We start from the raw sequence: 22,835 nt of genomic DNA, 5'->3' as shown, positions 1-22,835 counted from the left end.
ATAAGAAACTGATAATTAATTCAAGTCTGATTTTAAAAATTATTTTATCTATTTGACAATTTTTTGGATGGACACTCTGGGCCATTAGTATGATCCCAAAAATGAGCCAAAGGAGGAAGAATGTACAGGTAGGCATGACACAGAAACTAACTCGCTTCAGTGAAGTTGGACAAAACTGAGACTCACTTTTCAAATCATATGCATTTCGCATTCATAATATTTTCATGATTTTATTTATTTAACCTCCCTCCAGAGTTGGAATCTGACAGGATTCATTTTCATCATTGAAATACACAAATTTCATAAGAAGATAAAACGCTATTATTTATTTTACCACCAAAAGATAATGTCATTACTTTAATTAAGGAATAGGAATCAGTATCATATTTTGTTATTTATTAAGATATTCTTAGGTTGAGGAAAATCCATTCGTGGAATTTTTAAAATGCTATCAAATTTGAGGAAAAGCCAAATTCCTAAATGAAAAATATAGAAAAAGTTGATTCAGTATTAAGTGTATATTCAAGAAATGTCAAAGGCCTAACTTTATTAAATGCTAAGAATAATGGTTTATGGAGTCATTGAAATAATTTTGGTGGAAAAAATAATGCAAAACAGAAAAGCCAGCATCTCCACAATGTGGACCGTTCTCCTTTAAAAGCCCAAAGACATTGATCTCCAATTAAGTTTACAGCCACATTTTAATTATCTAATCAAATGGAATTGAATTATGGTAAATCAAATATTACAAATGTCTATCTTCCAATATGATGCATAAAAATGGCTTGTGTATAAAATCAGGTACATAAAAATCATATTTCCAAATCAGCATGCCAACCTTGAATTAGGCAACTAAAATGCACTTGGACAGAAGTAAAAAGTTTAATTCAGGGTTTCATAGGTGTTGCATATAATCATGATATGCCTCCCGGATTTTGAAAGTGAATTCAAACATAGGGAAATGAGACACAAACAGCTATTTTCAAATTAACTACCATGGTGTGTAATTACGCTATCAGAAAGCATGAGATTAATAAAGCACTCGTGCAAGTAATATTTGAATTCACTTTATCAAAAAATATAACTATTTATTAAAATAACTTGATTTGAAACACCTTGAAAGTCTTGAAATATCTCATGCCTTATCTACATGTGTCCCCCCCACTTGAATATAAACCAAAGGTTGATATTCAGGTGACAAGGTCTGATGTAGCCAGTAAACAGGAATTTTTAATGTGTTGGTAGATTTCAATACTGGCTTTTAAAGACCTTCCTTCAGGAAACCCCCAGGCATCACGGAGGCCCTACACACTCAAGATCCAGCATCTAGAGCTGAGGCAGGGACAACAGGATGCTTCCAGGCCCCTGCCTCAGAGCCATCACTATCTTGTTTTCTGATTAGGCAATGCCCAATTATACATTGAGTTATACATTCTCAGTATTACCACTGAAGAGGCCTATTCTTCATTTCAATATTTTTGTTTTCCTATGGAGCTGTTGTGTATTAAATATATGTAAGCAATCTATCTTTATCATTATACTTAATGTAGTTGGATTCATTTTTTTAAGTCCTCGATTTCTGGTGCAAATATCCTTTCAGCAGTGAACCAGCAGATCAGAAGCATTCTGCTTATTTAGGAAGAACTGGAAAGAGGAAAGTCCTGTGGACAGCTGAAAGGACAGTGGATAGTAAGTGGTTCACATGTATATCATCCTTTTTGAGATTATTCATTCAAAGTGTACAGGGTCTTATGAAGATTTCTAAATAGAGACAGTAATATAAAACATGGCTAATCACTTTAAAAAGTCTCTGGATGCATCAACTTTGAAGTAAAAGGAATGAAAATAGGCATGATAATAAAAGAATTAGTCAAGTCAAACAAAAAAGGTTAAATTTCAACATAATGTATATAAAATATATAGCAAAACAATAGAAAATAATCTTTCTTTATAAAGTTCAATATATTTTTTCTATTTACCAGTTTATCAGATTCTGTGGATTGACATTTTTTCAATACAGACTATTCAGAATTGCTATGATAATTAATTTTTCTATCAGAAAATTTTTTCTTTCCCATTTATTTGTTTCTGTAACACATGTGAAGTGGAATTCCTAACAGGGATGTATGTGAATAATTCATCTATTGGCTTTCTGGAGCTTGCTTGATTTACCAGGTTGGCATTGTGATAGACCAGATGGCTATGTGTTTGTAGGACAAAATTCTGTAGAATTCAGCTGTTTGGGAAATGCTGGTAAGCAGATTTACAGTAATCTGGGTTTAGAAATTTTCTGAGAATGCACATTCCATATTTTAAAACTACGCACTCACTAAATCAAACTTTATTATAGAGTATGTAATTCAACAGCAATTAATTATAATATTATTTTCCTTTATTTATATTAAACACACCATAATTAGTAAGCTTTCAGGAATCATATATGTGCCTGAGTGTAAGGACAACTCAGCATTGTGTAATTTGGGTCATAAAAGGTCTTGTGATTTTAAAGCATTTAAAAAAGACTTTCCTATTCTAAAAGGAGAATATATCCCATAAAGTTTTTTTTTTCCTGTTATACTCACTGTTATGGTTTATTACAGTCTGTACCACATTAACTGATTGCCTTCGGGGATGGAAGTAGGACAGAGAAGAGCTCCCCTGGCACGCTTAAAGGAATTTATTTACTGGCTTCACAAGCCCACATTTTAAAGATGATCTTAGCTTTCTGGATCTGCTACTGTTTGCTTCCAACTGAGGATTTTTAGTTCCAAGGGGGGAAAATTAAAAACTCAATTTGTATGTTAGCTGGTTAATGGTCTCCTAAAGCATCCTTATAAAAAAATATAGAACATTGATTGATGATAAAATCATCTTGATTCCCTGCCCCCATGCATCTGACATACTTGTGACTGTCTGTTTTACAGGAATGGCAGGTTTTGCAGCAATCGTTACATATGGATTATATAAATTGAAGAGCAGGGACAATACTAAAGTGTCTATTCACCTGATCCACATGTGCGTGGCAGCCCAAGGCTTTGTTGTGGGAGCAATGACTCTGGGTATGTTCCTACAGGATATCTCAAATTTGTGGTTCCCCAGTAATGGATTTCTTTGTAAATAAAACAAGATAGATACTTTTAGCTGACTTTGAAGCAGTTTGCAAATATCACTTATATTCATTTTCACATAAAAACTGAATTAATAAAAATAGTTCAAGTTGTGACATAGTTTTACTATCTATGATAAAATCTTACTAAGGTTTTAAAGAAAGAAAGAAAAGATAGGACTGCCCTTCACTGAGTTTATAAATTTGTTGAAGAGTCTAGATATGTAAATAGGCTTGGTAATAAGATCCATCATCTGGGAGAGACATGATTGCTGTCTTATTGAGTTTTTGAAGGTGGAAAAGATATTTCATGCTTTTATAGGCTTTATAATTAATTGACTTTATCTGGTATTATACAGCAAGAGTAACTCCTTTTAAAGTTGCCAGATAAATATTGATATTTTAACAGTCTGAGCTAGTCATACTGGCCTTGAGATACTTGGGAAATTGTGTAAAAAGAATTTTAGAAATTTGAATTGTTTAAGAAAGCAAGAATGTAAGCAGCCTCGTGCCTTGTTCCCCTTGTAAATATTGTATGCTAGCAAGGGTGCTACTTTTAGCTACTTTATGAACTGTTTTTAATTTTCTAATACTGAAAAAAAATATTTAAATGCTTAACTAGCATTCTTTTTCTTTAGGTATGGGCTATTCCATGTATCGAGAATTCTGGGCAAAACCTAAACCTTAGAAGAGGAGATGCTGTCTTGGTCTTGGTGGTGCTTGCTTTAGTTAGACATCTCATATTGAGGTTATATGTTTATGTTGAATATAAATTCTGTGGGTCAGACAATAACAGGGTAATTTGAATATTGGCTCCCTTTCTTGCAGGCTTGATTTGCCTGGTGACCAAGTTACTGGTGACTAGTTCACTAGCTACGTCATTCAGATTAGCACAAAAACATGTCACTTTTAAATGCGCTTGATAGTGGTACAATGTCCACTTTCTTAAACTCTTCTGATAAAATTAGTTGTAAAGAGGACAACATGCCCATCCTGAAAATGCTCCCAGTTGCTGCAGAATATCATGTGCTTTTGATGTAATGTAGGAATCCTATCTACCCCAGTTAATTTAACTCTTTCTGACTGCCTTGTGGACTGAGCACTCCATAAAGTTTTAGAAATCAAATTTTGAAGAAGTATGTCTTAATACTAAAGGACATCCTGTAGCCTAAAATGTGGAAAGAGTAGATATAAAGTGTGTACTTACGTAAGTCAGTTTTTATCACTCTAATAGAAGAAAACATTTCTCTTAACTCAAGTTAGGAAATTATTATACATTTTTATATATCTTTATATAAAAAGTTACAAGTAGCAAGCATATGACACAAGGAAATGGAAGAGTAACAGCAGTATTGGAGAATGCATGCTTTTTACAATGTGTCTAATAAAAAGGATATTTTTCCAATTCAAATATCCAGTACTGACATGCAGGGTATTTTCTCAAACTGTCAATCAATCATATTGCTAAGTGCTTAATCAAAAATCATTTCTACTGAAGGGTATGAACGGTAAAATACCTGATTTCAAAACTATTTCTGAAACTCGGTATCTTCCTTTGATTTTTTTTTTTTTTAAAAAAGGAAATGGGGGTATATAGGAAAGACGAAAAATGAGATTTTTCTTATTGCAATCCAGTAATTTTACTCGGTACTTTTGGCTGCATTTAATCTTAAACAACAACAGATGTTTATAGTCCATAAAACCTCTAGCTGGTGTTTCCATGGTCCATATTCTCACTTTTCACTGTAGCATGTTCAAAATCACTCAGGAACGCACTATTCTCAAGCAGTCTATATAATGAAAACAATGTACATGTAACACAAAGTTCAGCCAAAATCGTGTTTTTTCACATATCACACAATGTACAATTATCTAACAGAGACATAAAACAACATAGAAACAAAGTGAAACTGACAGTAAAAATAAAGTTGGGATAGTCTTAATCAGGAAATAATTTCTTCTTCAAGTTTCCAGTAAATCTGAAAATGTATTTAAAAACTAAGGAGCACTTGGTGGCCAGCAACCAAATTAGGAAATGAACATATCATTGTGCAGCGGGGATGTCTTGCTGAAGGGATAACAAATGTCTGTAATTCTTAAGTTTGGATAAAGGCAGTGGAATGAATTTAGAAATATGTCCACTTTTCACAATTCACTATAGAATTTTCTTTTCACAGTCCCCATGTTTGTATAAATAGTTCTTCTCTGAAAATAAAACACAGTTAAAACATTTTCTCCCGATGAAATATGCACACAAATACACCAATTTATCAAAGTAATATAGAGCATGGAAATGCATTCACCTAATTCAAGAATAATTGATAGGTCTGAAGAGTTTTGAAGAGATTAACCCCCAAGCAAATTTAATTGGAGACAAATTAGTCTAATAGAGATATAGACTCTAAGCGCTAAAAATAAAGCCATTATGGTACCCGATGACAAAATAGATGTACATATAGACAACTGATATTTATGGAACATTTTACATTACCAAGCATTCAAATTTTATATTATAAAATTTGACATAACATGCTGCATTTAATTTTGATGAAATAAGCTACATATTCATGCAAAAATAAGAGGGCACAAATTGTATAAGTACCACAGAATACTTAGTGTATGAGTTTGGAGTAGAATGTTGCCAAATTCAATCAATACCATTATTACCAGTTTTATATATTGACTTCAGTTATATTGAGACTATTCAATTTTTCAAATTATGAAAACCTTGGGTTTCTTCTGGTATTTCTTTTAAGACTTCACCAATTTTTGTATCTTTACCTTAAAATAGATAAAATTTAACTTATTAACTTAACATCCTTTTCAATAACATTGTAGTACAATGCTTGATGGTAAGAATATTAACATTTATTTTAAAGATACGTATACTAAGAATCATCCTTCCATCAGCATTGAATCCCGTATATTTCTAATTGTGAAATGTTATGAAACACGTATCTCAAGAAAGAATGAATAAATAGCACATTCCCTAAAAAACTACAAGACAAGTCCAACAGAACAAAACAAAACAGAGTACAACAAAGTCGGAGAAGGAACCAAGGGCATTTGCTTACCTTGAATTTTCTTTTTAGACCCTAGTTGTGTTGTATTCAGATTCATGTTTGCTTAGAGACCCAATGAGGCAGAACCTGGAATGTTATGGCTATTTCATTCAACAAAGTAATATTTTCACAAAAAATAAATATGCACACAAATATTTACTTAAAAGCATTCCTAAAAATACATAAAACTGTGGAAATAAAATTTTTTCCATCAGCATGCAAAAATATTAAATCAACTAAAAGTAGTTTAGGTTTTGAGACTATATATTGAATTGAGGAATTACGTACATTTACAAAATAAACTAAGTGCTAGTAAACATGCAAAAGAAAACATAGGAAGATTGGATTTGGGAATTTTAAATAATATTTTTCTCAATTTAAATCTACTTTCCTCAAGACTTTTACTAATTTTAGGCCTAATAATACAATATAGATAATATTGTCTCCATATTAAAAGAAAAATGTTTCTACTAATCCTCGCTACATTTAAATATAAATGTTTACTGTTTTAGCGTACCATGCTATCATATGCAATTTGTAATATAAGTATTATGTGATATGTGGAAAAAAGTGTTTTAACTTTCATACCAAAAATATAATACATTATATTGCAAAATATGTTATTTGTACATTAAAACTATTCAACAAGATGGGTTAACCATCTTGCTAAGGCAATTATTTCCAAATATCATCTCATATCTTAAAATCTATAAATATTGATTGGAGCGACATTTATGACCACATGGAAGCAAATTAGCAATATAAATTAGAGCCATAATTTTTATAGAAATAAATATTATATCTGTATAGAAATCAATGAAATCTCTTTGGTCTGTGTGTGCTCACACACATACACCTATGTACACAAACGGGATTTAGGAAAAGCATGGATAGCACGGAAAAAAAGCAAAAGAAGAGGCAAAAGTCGAAATACTATGCTTTAAGTCATTAATAAAAAAGAGAAACTGAAAAATGAAGACAAAATAGAACACAATATTCTGGAAGCATTTCAGTCTTCAGGTAATAGTTGTCATCAAAAAATCTATAGATACTGACCGCTGGACGGCTTTATCGTGTCGGGACAGCCTGTGACTCGTGGTCGGCACCTCCTCGATCTCGTCGATGTCACAGGCATCTGCAGCATCTTGGGAGTAGTTGTGTTTCATGACGAGGATATTTCTTCTGTTCATGGGTGGGATGAGGGGTTTGACGGGCTGTGGGGACATTTCCGTCAAGACAGAAGCATCTCTTGCGCTGAGGTTGGTGCGGCTTCCTTTCGTACTGGACAGTTGCGATCCACAGTGATGGTCATGAACGCATTTGGAAGAGGACCTCCTCAGTTTATGGTAGTTTTCAAAGTCCTCGGCCACATCTGCAAAGTCAGCTGTAGCTCCTGTCCCTCTGAGGGTGCATAACTCATAATGAGGGGGCTCAAACACCTCCTGGAAAACTGTCTGGTCAAAGTCCGATTTCCTTTGCACATATTTTTTACGAGGCTGTTTGATCTGCACAATGACAGAAATGATAATAAGGATGATCACAATGCAGGAAGTCACGCCAATGACAGTCCCGCTGGTGTTGGTCAGCTGGTCCAGCAGACTGGCTTTCCTCTTTTCTACACGTTGAGGAGAGTGAAAACAACAAACAAAACAAGAAACAACCCACCACGCGTTAATATGGTAGTCGAACGCACGTTGCCCACCACGCGTTAATACGGTAGTCGAACGCACGTTGAGAGCTTTACATGAAACAGGCTGAGCATAAAACTTTCACTGTCTTAAACGTAAACAAGTCTTTAAAAAGAAACAAAAGGTTTCACTCTTCACAAGAACCCTATCTTCTAGCCTTAGAAACGGCTCTCCCGTTGCACAGCATCCCTACTTTAAATGTAAATATATGTTTTGAAGAAGGTCTTATAAAACCTTTAGGATGTCATTTGCGAATCAATTGGTAATGGTAAAAACAGTAAATTCTCTTTTTTTTCTCTTGGTATAAGAAACCCCACAAACTCCACTAATGGGAACATGAATATACCTAAATTGTTTTGAATTTATTCCTGATGTGGATAACTGAAGTCTAAGTAACAGTATTCTGATACCAGAAGGTGATTACACTTTTAAGACAGACACTTCTGGGCTGTTGGCATGAGGGCGTCTGTGGGTCTTTTCCCATCATGGTAAAAGTTAAAAAATAACATTTAAAGTTTCTGGAAATTGTCTTAAGGGAGGTATATTTATTCAAGAAAATCTACTGAATTTCTTTATGAACAGGGATGGTCTGTGGCCTTTGAGCTCCTCCACCCAATAGAAGCTATCCCAATAGAAGCTTCTAGCCCAATAGAAGCTCTACTCAGGGTGGTTTCAGGCAACACAAGGTTCCTCTCCCTACAGGCTCCCAGTCTGGAGCTACAGTACCTCCCCAGGAAGGGCAAGCCACCTGCATTTCTCAATGCCCTTTCCACCCCCAGATCCATATTGCAGATGCTCGATTCCAGGCAGGAGTGGCTGGAATGCGGGGTCTCCCCTCCTCCTCCCAGGCCCCACTGGTAGGAAAGAAGGTCTACACCAGGCACAGCAGGTTGAGAATACAGGGCCCCGGTCACACTGGCTGCAGCTCCCTCACAGTGTGGAGCTCCCTGAAGAGACAAGCTGAGAAGACCAGATGGCCCCTTTCTCCATCCTTACCGAGTGCCTTCTTCATAAAGCAGGGGTGTTCCTCTCAGAGAAGCGAGCCAGTGTCCCTGCCCCACCCTACCATCCAGAGCAGCAGTGCAGAGGTTTTGCCCATGGAGAAAGGTGGGCCACCAAGAACCATGGGAACAGACCCACTTTAGGCAAGTAAAACGAATCCCTAACCGTGCTGTATGAGGTTCTTCACAAAATGCTTAATTTCCCATCCGTTCCAAAGTGGTTCCTTGGACACAACATGGATCATTGCCCATCTCCTCAAAATAGTTGATACTGGATCGGCTTCTCTTATTGACTCTACGAACCATGGGTACTGAGGCAACGTCTCTCTGCTTCTATCCACAGAGGGCATTTTAATAGAAGATACTGGCCACTAAGCATGGAGCGTTATTTGCCCGTTTCTTTTCCTTTGCAAACTGGTTAATATTGGATCTGAACAAAAGAGGATATGTGGCACTTTGAACTTAACCAAAACTTGCAACATTCATAACCAAGCCAAGGGATGCTCTCTATGTAAACAAACCTTTGCGTACAGGCTAGAGAAGGAAGCCGGAACATTGGAAGCGATTCTCATTGGAGAGGAAGAAGAGCGTTTGGGTAGGGAAATTGAAGTCGAGGTAAGTGGCTTTAGGTACCTGAAAGCCCTAATGTTCCTTCGATACACTTTTATCTCTAGAGTATGTGCACAATGTCTGGTAAAGACGGACTGGATAAGTGAGAGGTGCCGCCACAGATGAAGGAGCTTCTGATAGGAAACCCTGCTTTGCATGAAAAGCTCCAATGCCCTACTGCAGGCTCCAAAAAGGAGATTTGCCAATGACCATCAAGTGCTAAGGATAGTCCTGTGCATTAGGGAACGTGAAAACTTCTGGTTACAGCACGAGTAAAAGCAAAGGAAAAGGCTAAGAAATCAATTATAAAACCTACAGGAAGTTCATAAAGCCAATATGCAATATATTTTTAAGGCTGTCTGATACATAGAAACATTGGATAAACTTCTTCCCACGCTACAGGTAGAGGGATTTTGCAGATTCCAGGGACGAATGATTACCTTTACAATGATTTTCGTCCCAAGGGTACACACAGTTCTGGAGTCCATTGCAAACCAACGTATTGTTAATACACATGTTACTGTGGCAGAAGAATGTATTGCCTTCGCAGGGAGCTACAAAGGAGAAGAAAAAGGCAAGAAAAAAGTTTTAACTGATGCTCAGTTGTAAATCACTCACGTTGCAAATCTGAAAACAAAAAGATTAGTGTGATAATTTGCCGTCAAATTGAGACAAATGATAGGACTGACATTCCATTCTCAGAAGTGTTGCCATAGCGGTAATTATTCCTTGAGTTACTAACAGAGCTAGAGTTCTTCTGGATGTGCTCAGCTTCTAAAACTGGCACGGGAAGTTTTCCTTCATAAAAATGAAGTACATTATCCATATGGGTTCTTCTTCTTTTTTTTATTTAACTTGGTGCATTCATTTAGCAAAACTTAAGTGCCGACCACATGCATAACATTATGCTTTACACTGAAATTCTGTATGTATAAATTTAGTTGTCCTGTGCAAAAAAGATTTAGTTTAATGGAAATATTGAAATATTTTGGAAAGTATATGCTTACAAAATACTAATGAAGAAAGTATAATATTATTTAAGCATACGAAAGAAGCAAAGAATATCATGGAGATTCAGAACAAGGGAAAATTTATTCTGAACAACATAAGAAAAATATACATTATTCTCATCAACGTTTAAAATATATACAGTGATGAAATTAGCCTACTTTGCATATATATCACACGTTCTACTAACTTTAGGTACAATGGTCCATGCTCTCCAGATTACAATGCACATTTAGGGCATTGGGGGGTAAAATAAGAATTCCAAGAAGTATACAATTTGGCTATAGAAATAAGAGAATTAGTGACAAGTCTAATATAGCAAAGTCTAATGTTAGCTATGACTTCAATATTACAAAAAAATACACTTCTTTCATTGTCAGAGTAATTGGTTATTTATAATAATGCATCGCTAGAGTAATGCTACACTATGAATTATAGCTTATAGACAGTCCTTTAAAGTAGTTTTTCTTTTTATCTTTGTAATCATCCCACATATCTCATAAAATGTAATCTTAGCATTGATTTTTTTCAGTTATAGTTTTGTGACTCTTTTAAGGATAGGTATTCTAGAAAAATATATTAGACACAAAACACATAATTTACAGAGGTTCATCAATCAGTAAAGTTTTATCAATGATCAATATTATCGAAACAGTGCAGTCATGTTATAATTAATTTTCACCTTCAAAACCGCATATTGCAGGGTTTTTTTTTAAAGAAAGTTGTCTTCCTTAAATGTATTTTCCATATTAATAAAAATTGTTAAGAAAATGCTTTGCGTAAGGTAATTTAATATATTTTAACATTCCTAGAGGAATCATTAAAAAAAAAATGATCAAGTCTTGAAAATCAAAAGTGTGGCAGACAAGGGGAACTTGAGCCAAGCATTCCCCTGACTCTCCACGCCCTTCCCCCTACCCACCCCCACAGTCCCAATTCCCAGGAGAGTTTCTTCTTCCTTCTGCTTGGTTTGCCTTTAAGTCCCTGGTTAAAGAATAAAAAAGATGTAATAGTCGTTTTGAAAAACAAAGTATTAAAGAGTAGAAAAGATGCAGATGCAGTAGTCATTTTGAAAAGTATCATGCTGAACATTTTATTGTGCTCCTGCTTTCAACATGGTGTAAAGCTTTTATAGTGTAAAATGTAATGATCCAATCTATTACTACAAAAATCTGCTTTTCGGTAAGGAACTAAATTTGAATTTCTGTAGTCAACCATTTTGCAGAACTGATATGGTCTGTTTAGCAGGTAATGAATGTTGTCAAAATGTGTAACACAACAAAAAAGTAGTTTTCTGCAAATAGATTAGAGCAGCTGCAAATTGCTTTAGTAGAAAATGTAAAAAAACACTTACTACCTGATAAATTGCAGCAGTTTTGAAAGTACGGTTAATCCATCAAGTAAAGAATACCTCAAAAAGAGCATAAATATTTATTGACCTTCCAGAATGAGCTGGAAAATTTATTACAATTACTATTAAATAGGATGGGTTTGTTTTTAAATTTTTAAATATATAGATAAAAGTGACATTGCATTCTGCAACAGTGAAGTATGTTAGTACTAACACTACTAACAGTATGTTAGTAAATGCACTAGAGATTTGGCTTCCAAATTCTCCAAATGTAATTTTGTTTCTGTTTCTGCTGCTGTCGCGAAAGTCTTACAAAACACCAATCAATGTGCCAGTATCAGCTATCATTAAATATTGGTGGTTTGACTGGGAGTGGAACAGATCATCCAGGACTGTCAATGAATCACATTCTTGACACACTACTTTACATCAAATTATTACGCAAATGTGCCAGTTAACTGAAATCATCCTTCCTTAAAAAAAAATCACTATTATTCCGAGTACCACTCCATCTTTTCTTCCTTACTTTTGCTACATTTATAGAACTGCTGTGCAAACAATAAACAAACAAAAACAACCAAGGAAATCTTGCAGTGGCTAAGGAACCAATGTATCACAACATACCCCTTGAACAGAAATTAATTTTGTCTCGTAGACACCAAAAATAAAATAGATTGGATTCTGAATTTTCTTTATATCGCATGTCTGAATACTTCTCTCATATAAATGCAGACACACAATAGTTCAGTAAAGATCCTTGTTTCTACCTCCTGCTAAAAAAATAAAATGGCGCTTTCCTGCCTCCCAAATCAAGCCATGTTCTCACTGCTCCTTCAAGGATGTCTGAGTACATACACTCTGCACGTAAGCATTTCCCACTGCTCCCCACACGCTCCTGAGATCTTCGGTTCGTTGGTCATACAGTTCCCTCCCTCTCTCTGTCCTGGAATACCCATTCTCCACTCTGCTATGCAAATCATATCAGAACTGTATTATCTTTACAGTTTTAAAATATCATTCCAATCTATCAGAAAATTATCTTTTCCTTAAATCCTATTCTACTTACAATTTTTAAAAGAGTTTAGCACTTACTATATGCTTATCATCTTTCCCCACGAGTTCTTTGAGGCTAGGGACATGCTTTTAAAAACATTATTTGTAATCTCTTATGTGGCTTAATATCTCTAGGCTTAGAGTAAATAGTCAACAGATATTTTTAATTGATTAATATCACTGAGCAAAAGTTTAGCTCTGGCCAGGCTGCCGACCTGAGTATCCCAGAGAACAGAAGACTCTCACAGGTGTGTTTACTGTGGAGAATTAGCTCTCAAATACAATACAAATTGTGATACTCTCAGAAACTAACTCCCATTCATTATTTGGCTCTCTTACTATTGCTGGAAAAGCACATATTCTACCAATTTTTAAAGAACTTATTCTACTTAGAAATTCAATATAATTGTCGAAAGCTATTGGCTCTTAAAAACCAGACCCCTTATTCCCTAAAATTATCTGGAAGAAACTCAAAATTAAGGTTTACCAATAATAAAGGGCAGCCAATCACGTAATCCTCAAAATTCAGAGTAACTCACACAGGCAGTTTCCATGATCAGATGAATCTACTTATTTCTGGGACTAGGTCTTCTGTTGTTTTCAGAATAGCAAACACAGCCTCATATTGATGTTAAAAACTAAGTACACAGAAGACAGTATTCGCATTGCTTTTTGACTCTGAATTATTCAAAAGCATATTTAGACATAATGACTGCAGCTATTGCAAACTCACTTCTCTGGAAGGGTTTACTGAACATCACCATTTCATCATCCGGCTCTAATGCTAAGTGTTTCTTTTTGAGAAAAGCCAGAAACGGAACGTGGTGAAATATGCTAGTCAGCCAAAAGAATGTCATATGTGTAAGCACAGCATTGTTATTGATTTAAATCATTCGGGTAACATAGAAAATGGATACTTTAACACTGCAAAGTGAGTCTTTCCCAACTTTCCCCTCTTCTCTCATACACTAACACATACGCAATTGTGCAAAGCATCCTTTTTGGACCAGGTTAACTGTCCATGAACTTGAAGCTTAGAGAATGCTTCTCCAGGCACTTCATCCTGGGGTAAAGTCCTGACAACACTACAGAGGGTAGGGCTGCGTCTCAGGCTGTAGGGAGTGATAATTCCTAAGGGGAGATCACGTCTTCCATGAACACTTACTCAGTTACCACATCTATAAAATAGGGAGACAGATAATGCTTCCCTAAGTGATTTAACTATGCAGAGAATGTAGGACAGTGCCGGCCATATGGACGCAAGCACTGTAGTTGTCATTGTAAGCTGTTCTAAAAGGCAAGTATTGTACAGAGGCTGTGAATTCAAAATGTCTGAGACTGAATCTTGGGTTCACCGCTTCTAAGTTGTGTGACCTTGAGCAAGTACTCCTTAAATTTTTCCACTTTTCAGTTTACATCTATATAATGGGATAAGTTTAAGGAGGTACATGATATAAAACATATATTCAATTTCCTAATTTGTAAAGTGACGCTAGTTATTCACAGACCTCTTGTTAAGACTAAATGAGAATGCAAATTTGAAAGAACAGAGCACAGCCCTTCAGGCAGAAGAGCATGAAATAAATGCTGTTTAAAAAGATGAGTTATACATAGAACTGGTTGTTTTCTCATGTGACAAAACAGCAGACAGTTATTCTTTAGATGGTAAAATATTGTAATAAAATTAATATAATTAAATGGACTATGCTACATAGATCAATAAGATACTATATTGGGAGTAATATTTAAAATATTTAACAATCATTACTTCAAGGGAACTGACCAATCAGAGTTAAATGGATGTTGCTGGACATACCACACCAGTGCATTCCACCCTACCTGTGTGTACCAGCTCTACAACACCCCAGTTTACAGTCACTTGTAAGAAACTGAAAAATAAATGAATGCATAATGAAACATCTTTTTCTCAAAAACGACAGGGGAATGCTTATTTTAATAATTTTCCTACCATATCTTCTTCCAAGTCCTTATTCTAGCACACTATGTATTTCACAAAAATTCAATCCCAAAGACTAAGTGGACAACTCCCTTCTATGATTCAAAAAGTGGTTTTAAATTAATTCTGGTATTACATGAAGTAGCACAATGACAGGTAATACAAACAATTAACTTTACAATTTGCAGAAGGTTTTTATCCTCTTGCCCTCCTAAAAGTCATTATATGAGCTTCGTAATATACTTGAATGTGAAAACAAAGTCAACAATACACCAGAGCCCTTCAGCTTCAAGGTCTTTGATTCTGTGTTACTGTACTATTTACATGTAAAGAGAAAAAAATAGTCTATAACCAGTCTCCATTTTTTATATCCAAGTACACAATAAACACACCTTTCCAAGACATGCCCAGGACTTTCCTAAAACTATGACTTCCTGACTGAGATATTTTAACATCCTGGGGGTATATTTCTCTGCTACACTCATACCCAGTGTAAAATATAATTAAAGTTCAATTCTAAAAAAGAAGCAGAACAGAATCTACGTATGTGAAATATCGATACAATAGCAAATGGAGATTTTAAATGTTTGTACTACTTTATAGGAGGAAGGTTTAGCTATATAAGGAATTTGTGATATTCCATCATTCACAGAATAACAAGACCATCAAGATAACATGCATTTTCTAACACCAAATTGTAAAGAGAGATATTCAGGTCCCATCCTGGGAAACCAAGGCAAGCAGTGTGTAAAAGAGAATAGATCTTGGTCTTTTGGTTCCAATATAAATCCAGGAGTGTTCTGAAGTTTTTAGTGATCCTATGAAATTGAGGCTTGGATAAAAGTGACATTTATCCTACAATTGTATTAACAGAATTTTCAGTACAGAGAAACACAATACACAAATGCAGATTTTGAAATTATCTAAAGGTCCTTTAAGCCCAATTTTAAAATTCCAATTTAAAATACCTTAAGTGAACAGTTATCTAAATATTTCAAAACAAATTCTTTGGAAACACAAAATTTAACTCAACATTTTGCTCTGGCAAGGAAGATGTGTACTGCAGAGTAGGAAGACTGGGAAATACAGTGTGTTCCTGTGTGTCACCCTTCTAGCGATTCTCAGCACCTTGTTCAGAGAAGGCATATGCCAAAAAGCGTATGTTTAACCTTGTTTAATCCAAATATCTCTGATTTTATTTGTATACCACTTAATAGACAACACAAGAACAAAATCAAAAACAAAAGCTCGGCAAGTGTTGCCCCAGTGTTCAAAAATCATTATAGTGGTAGGATTCTTAATTCTTAAGGGGTCATAGAATATTATGGAAATTATTGAGGTATGAAGTTGGGTGAAAAATAAGGATACAAATTGTTTCAAATTATAAAGCCTCACATGCAAACAAGCATATGAAAAATTTTACTGGAAATACTAAGCTGAAATGTTAGCAATGACTATTTCTAGGATATTTACAAGTTATATTTAATTTTCGTTGGCAAATTTTTTCATATATGCATATACATATGTGTGTATATACACAAACATATACACATGTAGTTACTTCTTACAATTGGGAAAAATCTGATAACTTTTCATGAAAAAAAAGCCAGATATTAATCCAAACAAGTCTATTTTATCTTTCAAATTTTAACCAGTAAAAGAACAGCTTTCACATAATATTTATCCTTTATTATTTTTAAAGATACTTAATGAACTCAATATTTCACTGAATTCATTGTTTTCTTTTGGAAATTTTTTCTAGCTTTAAATCCTCATATGTTCCCATTCGTCCCACTAGGTGGGGAGCATTTACCATTCTTCAGTGAAATAGCGTTTCAGTCCTTCAAGATGCTTAAATCATGACGGCATCTGAGACAAACAACCTTTATACCTACATATTGCTGATTCTTAAGGAGTAAAAACGTTATCAGGAGACAAACAAATTTGGGGCGTATTTTAATTAGGTTAAGGAGGACAAGAGGAAAAAGGGCAGCTACACACTCAAAATAAAGGAAATTTTATTTTAAAATATCATAAAGAATCACCACACATATATTTTATAATGTTAAAGGTCTAATCATGGATGTATCATCATTTTTCAGTATCATGTCACATGCTTATAAATACTGTTCCAATTCTGTAATTAAAAGCCACGTAATTCATAATTGCTATTTAATGCTACCAGCACTAATGCTCATTCTATTAGAGTCATTTCTTTCCTCACCCATTACCTTTCTTTTCAAGTCCAGAAATACCACTCAGGGAAAATTAAAACAAAATAGAAATAAAAACTGTCAGATTTCTCTCTGAAACGTTGATATTTCAAATACCTCTGCTTTCTTGTTAATGAAACTATCATTTGGTAGATCTGTTCAAAGTCAAATTACATCGTATTTCATCAAGAAAATCTGGAAATAGAAGTGATGTTCGATCCTATTTTTCTATAAAAATCATTATACCATTTAAAAACTGCTTGGGGCTTCAGATCAGATGCTCCTGCCGACCCCGTCTCCCAGCCCCCAACCCATATCTTGTTTCATTCCACAGGTATTCTCGTTGCTTCTTGCTTCTCTCAAATTCTTATCTTTTAACCTCTTTAATTTGAGGTTTGTCAAAAGCTCACGCCTCTATGTGCTGGCCTGTGTGAGAATAGACCACACACACACACACACACACACACCCACACCCATGTCTTTGAGCTTTCTACTTCTGCTTTTTTTAATTCTTATTTTCCCAATCATAACTTGGAGTGGAAATGGTCACAAAAATGCATGGGGAAGCATCAGAACAAGGAAAGAGCTTGGAGCACGTTGTTTACATGTCCTTGCTTCATTTCCTGAATTCAGCTTGTATCACCTTTTAAGATATTGATTTATTAAAATTTTCTGACAGTCAAGAGGCTCTACAGTCTATCACTTTCTTTGCCTGAGAGATGGGAACAAAGCTTAAAATTATTACAATTATGTAAATGTGATAGGTACCTACATTATATATTTAGGTAATTAATTGTTACTAAATAGCAAAATCTGGCACACTGAAAAACTCAGCTACTTTTATTCAATAATCATTTTGATCTTTCAGGTGCAAAGGTGATTTTCCCCACCCTCTGAGGCCTTTTGGCGGACCCCCTCAGTCAGGCTCCTGGTGGTACCGAGCAGGACCCTCTGGGGCTCCTGGGCATAAAAGCCTTTCTGTGTCCCCCGTTTCCGGATTACAGGAAATAGGTTTCATTCAGCCTCCATGACCTTCCCTGAGTTCCAAGGAGCAGGTTTAAATAGATGTTAATTAGGGAAGGGAGGACCAGTCAAAAGAAACAATAGAGTAGCCTAGGGGCAGGGTGTGGGTCCCCCCTCAAGGGATATACTTAATATTTCTGAGCTGTTTTACAGATACTGAAACCGCCAGCAGGTGGGAGAAATTAACAGTATGCTGCCCACAAGCATATAGACCCCCGACTGGATGGAACCAGAATGTTGATGAGGCTGACTCCCCACTACCTCACCACCAACCAATCGGAAGAAAGTGCGCAAGCTGATCACGCCCTCTTTGAACCATGACTATAAAACTTCTCACTACCCCCTCCAGGTCCAGACACATTTTGAGGGCATTAGCCCACTGTGGTCCTCTTTGCCTGGCAAAGCAAGAAAGTGATTCTTTTCTACTTCACCCAGAACTCTGTCTCTGAGATTTAATTTGGTGTCAGAGTACAGAGGCTGGATTTGGCTTCATTCTCATGGGCTCACACTTCCGGCTCTGACGCCTATCTGAGACCCAGATTTGTTCGGTGCATCCAAATCCCTAAGTAGTATCCCCACCTGGCACTCTGATTACCATCTCAAATGGAATATGGCTGGATGGGTTCAGATAACGGCGATGATCCTACTCCTCTTCCCTGCCTCAATTCTCCCCTCACACACCCTCCTGACATCAATAAGGGGCATCGCCTGGCTCCAGGCTAAAGGCTCTGGGTCATCCTTGAGTCCCCTCTGCCCTGGCACCCACATCAAACTGTCCTGTAGGTCTGTCAGCTCTCTCTCAACTCCAGGCTCTTGGTAACGTCTCCACTGGTACTTCTGAGGTGTCTTTCACCGAATGGTCTCTTACACGGATCCACGGACACAGTGGCCAGAGAAGACTTGGATATTTAAGTGTAAATCAGATGGAGTTTCATCCCCTTTTAAAACACTCCAAAACCTTCCCAATAAAGTGAAATCAAATCTCAAACTCCATAGTGCCCCTTTGCTTACCCCAAATCTTTGCCCAACTTACTTCTGAGCATAAGGATAGCCCAACACAACCCAGGGCACTCATGCCCACATCCTTCTCCAGCACATTACCCCGCGTTGTGTTTTTCCACAACACTTATTAGGATTTGAGTTCATCTTTTTAAATTAACTCACTTGTACATCATTAGCTTCCTTTAATGAGAGGCAAACGCGTTGTTTTGTTCACTAATTTATCACAGCGCTCAGAACATCAGGTGCCGTATCGTAGGTCCTTAATAAATACTTGTCAACAAGACACTGGAACAAAACTTCTTTAAGCAATAAAATGGATATGCCATATTCTCATTAAATTCTAACAATGCTTTTAATTTCTAAGGAATAGCTAAACTTTTCTTCATGAACTTGATGGAAGAAAATATCTAAAACATCAGAGATCCCAATTATGAGTAAGCATCTGCGTCAGCTTTCAAAGACTTCAAAAACTGGATTAAAAAAGTGTAGAGCTTGCTGCTAAATACCATTTTTAATGGTGAGATTCTAATTACAGAAAAAAAATGTAAAAAAAATTTAAATATATTTGGCCATTAGAATTGCTTCTCAAAACAAATGTTTTGTTTTGTTTTTCCCAGAATGAATGGAATAATCTCCCTGCCACCATACTTTAAACATGAAATGGCCCTTGGGCTATGCAATTAGAGGAAATGTCATTTTACTTGAAAAATGCTGACCAGATTTGAGGCCAGAAATAGGTTTGTGCATCTTCTCGTCACCTCTTTCATCATCTTCATATTTTTTTTTTTGAAAAATCAATATCTGCTTCTAAAACCCTATGTTCCAATGTGACTTAGTTATCAGTCAAAATATCCAGTGTTATTATTAAGCTATAGCTTAATCTTTTTTCTAATACAAGAAATTCTATTCACAATCTAATCCCACTCCCATTTATTAGATCCCCCCAATCTCTCTGCTAAAATTGCATATTCCTACTGTTCCAAAAGACACGCTACTATGAAAAGAGAAGCACCTTCAGGAGAAAATTATATTCCATAGATAGAGACCATTTCATTACTCACAGAGGGCAAGGACCACGTCACGATCTAGCCATTCCATTTGATGCCAAGAAATTATTATACATTTTTATACTATGATTATGTCTGCATTGGGTCAGCTACCCCATGATTTATTCACTGTGTGCAATTAGACGTGCCTCTAGTTACAGTAACTAGGATATTATATTTCTTTGGGGTCTGCACTCTATTATTAGGACTTGGACATGGGGTCCAGGGTTTGTTTCCATAGCTGATGCACACATATATGCAACAGTTGTTAGGGGAGACTCATCGTTTTGTTAAAGGTATTAATGTATATTTGGTTTCATTATGGAACATGCCAACTCCCAAAGGAGGACTTCCAGTAAATAAGGATTAAAGCCAAGCATCAAGGGAGCGCCATAGCCTCAGGCTTGTGATTCTCTTAGTTCAAAGACTAATGATTTGGAATAATAATTTCCTTTCTCCATAGCAAACATACATTGTTTATTTTCATTGATAGATGTAAACTATGTAGCTGTGAAGCCAGAATCAAAGAGATCAATATATGTTATCCCCAAGGATCCTACCAAAAATTACGAGGAATTAGCTGCCTTTATTCTTGTCCCAGGATCCCTGGCAGACACTTAACTAAAGACAATGTTGATCTAAAAAGCTCAATGAAAATTCTACAAAATTTTCTAAGTAATTCAACATATAAATACGGTAACCAAAATTATTTAATTTTTTTAGTCTAAAAATTAGTTGAGGAAATTGATTTTAAATTTTAATTATATCACTAAACTATATATCTATATGTATAACTTCTCTTCAGTGATTCGAGTTAAATGACCAAATAATTTAATATCCAGTAATAAATGTCCATCGAGAATTAACTTCAAATATTAAGATATGTCTGACAGTTTTTTTTTTTTTTTTAATGGTACAATAGGACTCAACTAAACATTTAAAAAGAAAGAGAGAAGGGTGAGTCTCTGGAGATTACACAATTTTATACCATTGTCCTTTGCTCAAAAGCCTCATTGTATTTGAAAGTAAGAAACTACTGACTCTAAAAAGTTTCAGTATACTGTTATCCCATTAACAGACAGAACAGTAGAACCATCTATTGACTATTTGCTCCGTTCTAGACACATATATTTAAAACTTACAGCTGTCCTGTAATGATTCCTCATTTTCTGGAGAATTCACATTTAATGTCAAGGTGTTACAGGTAGGAAAATGGAAAAAGTAGTTGACCAGCACCAAATTCATGCTTTTACACATTTTCTCATCTTATTTCATATTTTTTAAACAACAAAAATTATTTTTTCAAATGACAGGTTTGTGATTTTTTCTAAAATATTAACATTAATCTTAAAATCTCCAAACACATGTATACTTGCCAAAAAGTACATATTGATATCTTCATGATACATTCCTTTTTTGTATTTTTCTATAGTGAAAAGATACTTAATTTTTAAATAATTTCTTTATATAGAAGAATATTTATTCAGTGGTAGGGAATGAAGGGAACATGTGTTTAGATATACGATTACCATTTGGTATTATGAACCGTTGGTCTTCAAGTCAACTAAGTTATGTTTTCATAATTTCAGACAAGAGTTTGCCCGTTTAATAATAATAAAAAAAAATTGAACCTATCGTGTTCAGTTGAACAATGGCTCCCAAGTTTGTCCACACCCTAATTCCTAGAACTTGTGAATGTCACTTTTTATGGCAAAGGGATTTTGCAGATGTGATAAAGTTAAGGATTTCAAAATGGGAAGATTAGCCTGGATTATCCAGGAGGGGCCAATGTAATCAAAGGCATCCTCAGGAGAGGAATTTAGAAGCTCCAAGGGACAGAACATGATTTAACAATGTAGCAAAAAGAGATAAGATGATACCTTGCTGGCTTTGAAGAAGGAATAGAAGGAATCCAGAGACTGGGACAGGTGAGGGAATGTATTCTTCCCTAGAGCTCCCCTAGAAGGTGGCCTTGTTGACACCATGGTTTCAGCCCAGGGAAACCTATTTCAAGTAATACATTTGTGTGTTTTTAGGCACTAAATTAGTGGTAATCTGTTACAGCAGCAATAGGAAAACTCGTAGCTGATTTCTCAGGGTAATCAGAGACCTGCCCCCCTAGGTTCCACAGATGTAGCTATGGCTGCACAATATCAAAATGGGGAAGGAAAGGTCAGAAGTGGGAAAAGGGAAGAAAGAGATCTCTGAGGTGGAAGAGGAACAGTTTGGAACCAGAACACCCTGACAATTTGTGAGTCACAATTAGCTGGGAAATGTGTTAAGAGCAACATTTGCTAATTATTTACATAGTTTAAAATATCAGCGCAAACAAAGATTTATTCATATCACCTGCCAGAGAAAGGGCTGATGCTACTCTACTTCTACTGTTCTAAGGGCCCTGCAGAAATGTGGGCTTAGCCATCACCATTTGCCATGCAGTAAATCAGCCCTCAGTTAAGTGTGTCTTTAAGGTAAATGGTGGAGAAATTCTATCGTAGCCTGTAGTGACTATTAAGTCTAAAAGAGTATGCTATGAGACAGAAATGTGGTATCATCAGCTGTTGCATAATTATCACCCCTCCAACAAAACCTCCAATGACCAATTATTATTTTCTGAAATCATAAATGAATCTTAATTTTCCCAATAAGGAAAATAATGTATAACTTGATGTCTTGTAATAACCTATGGTGGAAAATAATCTGATAAAAAATATGT

At 35.5% G+C, this 22,835-nt stretch overlaps 1 protein-coding gene across 2 annotated transcripts in view; it reads right to left on the bottom strand.

Moving 5' to 3' along the window:
- The window catches only part of NETO1 (neuropilin and tolloid like 1), a 100,280-nt gene that overhangs the window by 4,053 nt on the left and 73,392 nt on the right, over positions 1-22,835 (bottom strand). The window contains exons 8-11 of one of the 2 annotated variants that reach the window (XM_057526935.1): positions 9,907-10,020; positions 7,225-7,783; positions 6,181-6,255; positions 5,249-5,311 (exon numbers count right to left, since the gene is read on the bottom strand). In XM_057526935.1, coding sequence (XP_057382918.1) covers positions 6,195-6,255; positions 7,225-7,783; positions 9,907-10,020 — 734 coding nt within the window. In that variant the 3' untranslated portion in view covers positions 5,249-5,311; positions 6,181-6,194. Of the gene's footprint in view, positions 1-5,248; positions 5,312-6,180; positions 6,256-7,224; positions 7,784-9,906; positions 10,021-22,835 lie in introns of those variants that run through there. The other variant, XM_057526936.1, reaches the window with a different exon arrangement.

This window comes from Balaenoptera acutorostrata, chromosome 13, assembly GCF_949987535.1.
Source record: "Balaenoptera acutorostrata chromosome 13, mBalAcu1.1, whole genome shotgun sequence".
NCBI lineage: Eukaryota > Metazoa > Chordata > Mammalia > Artiodactyla > Balaenopteridae > Balaenoptera > Balaenoptera acutorostrata.
This window is presented reverse-complemented; position numbering and strand designations above follow the sequence as displayed.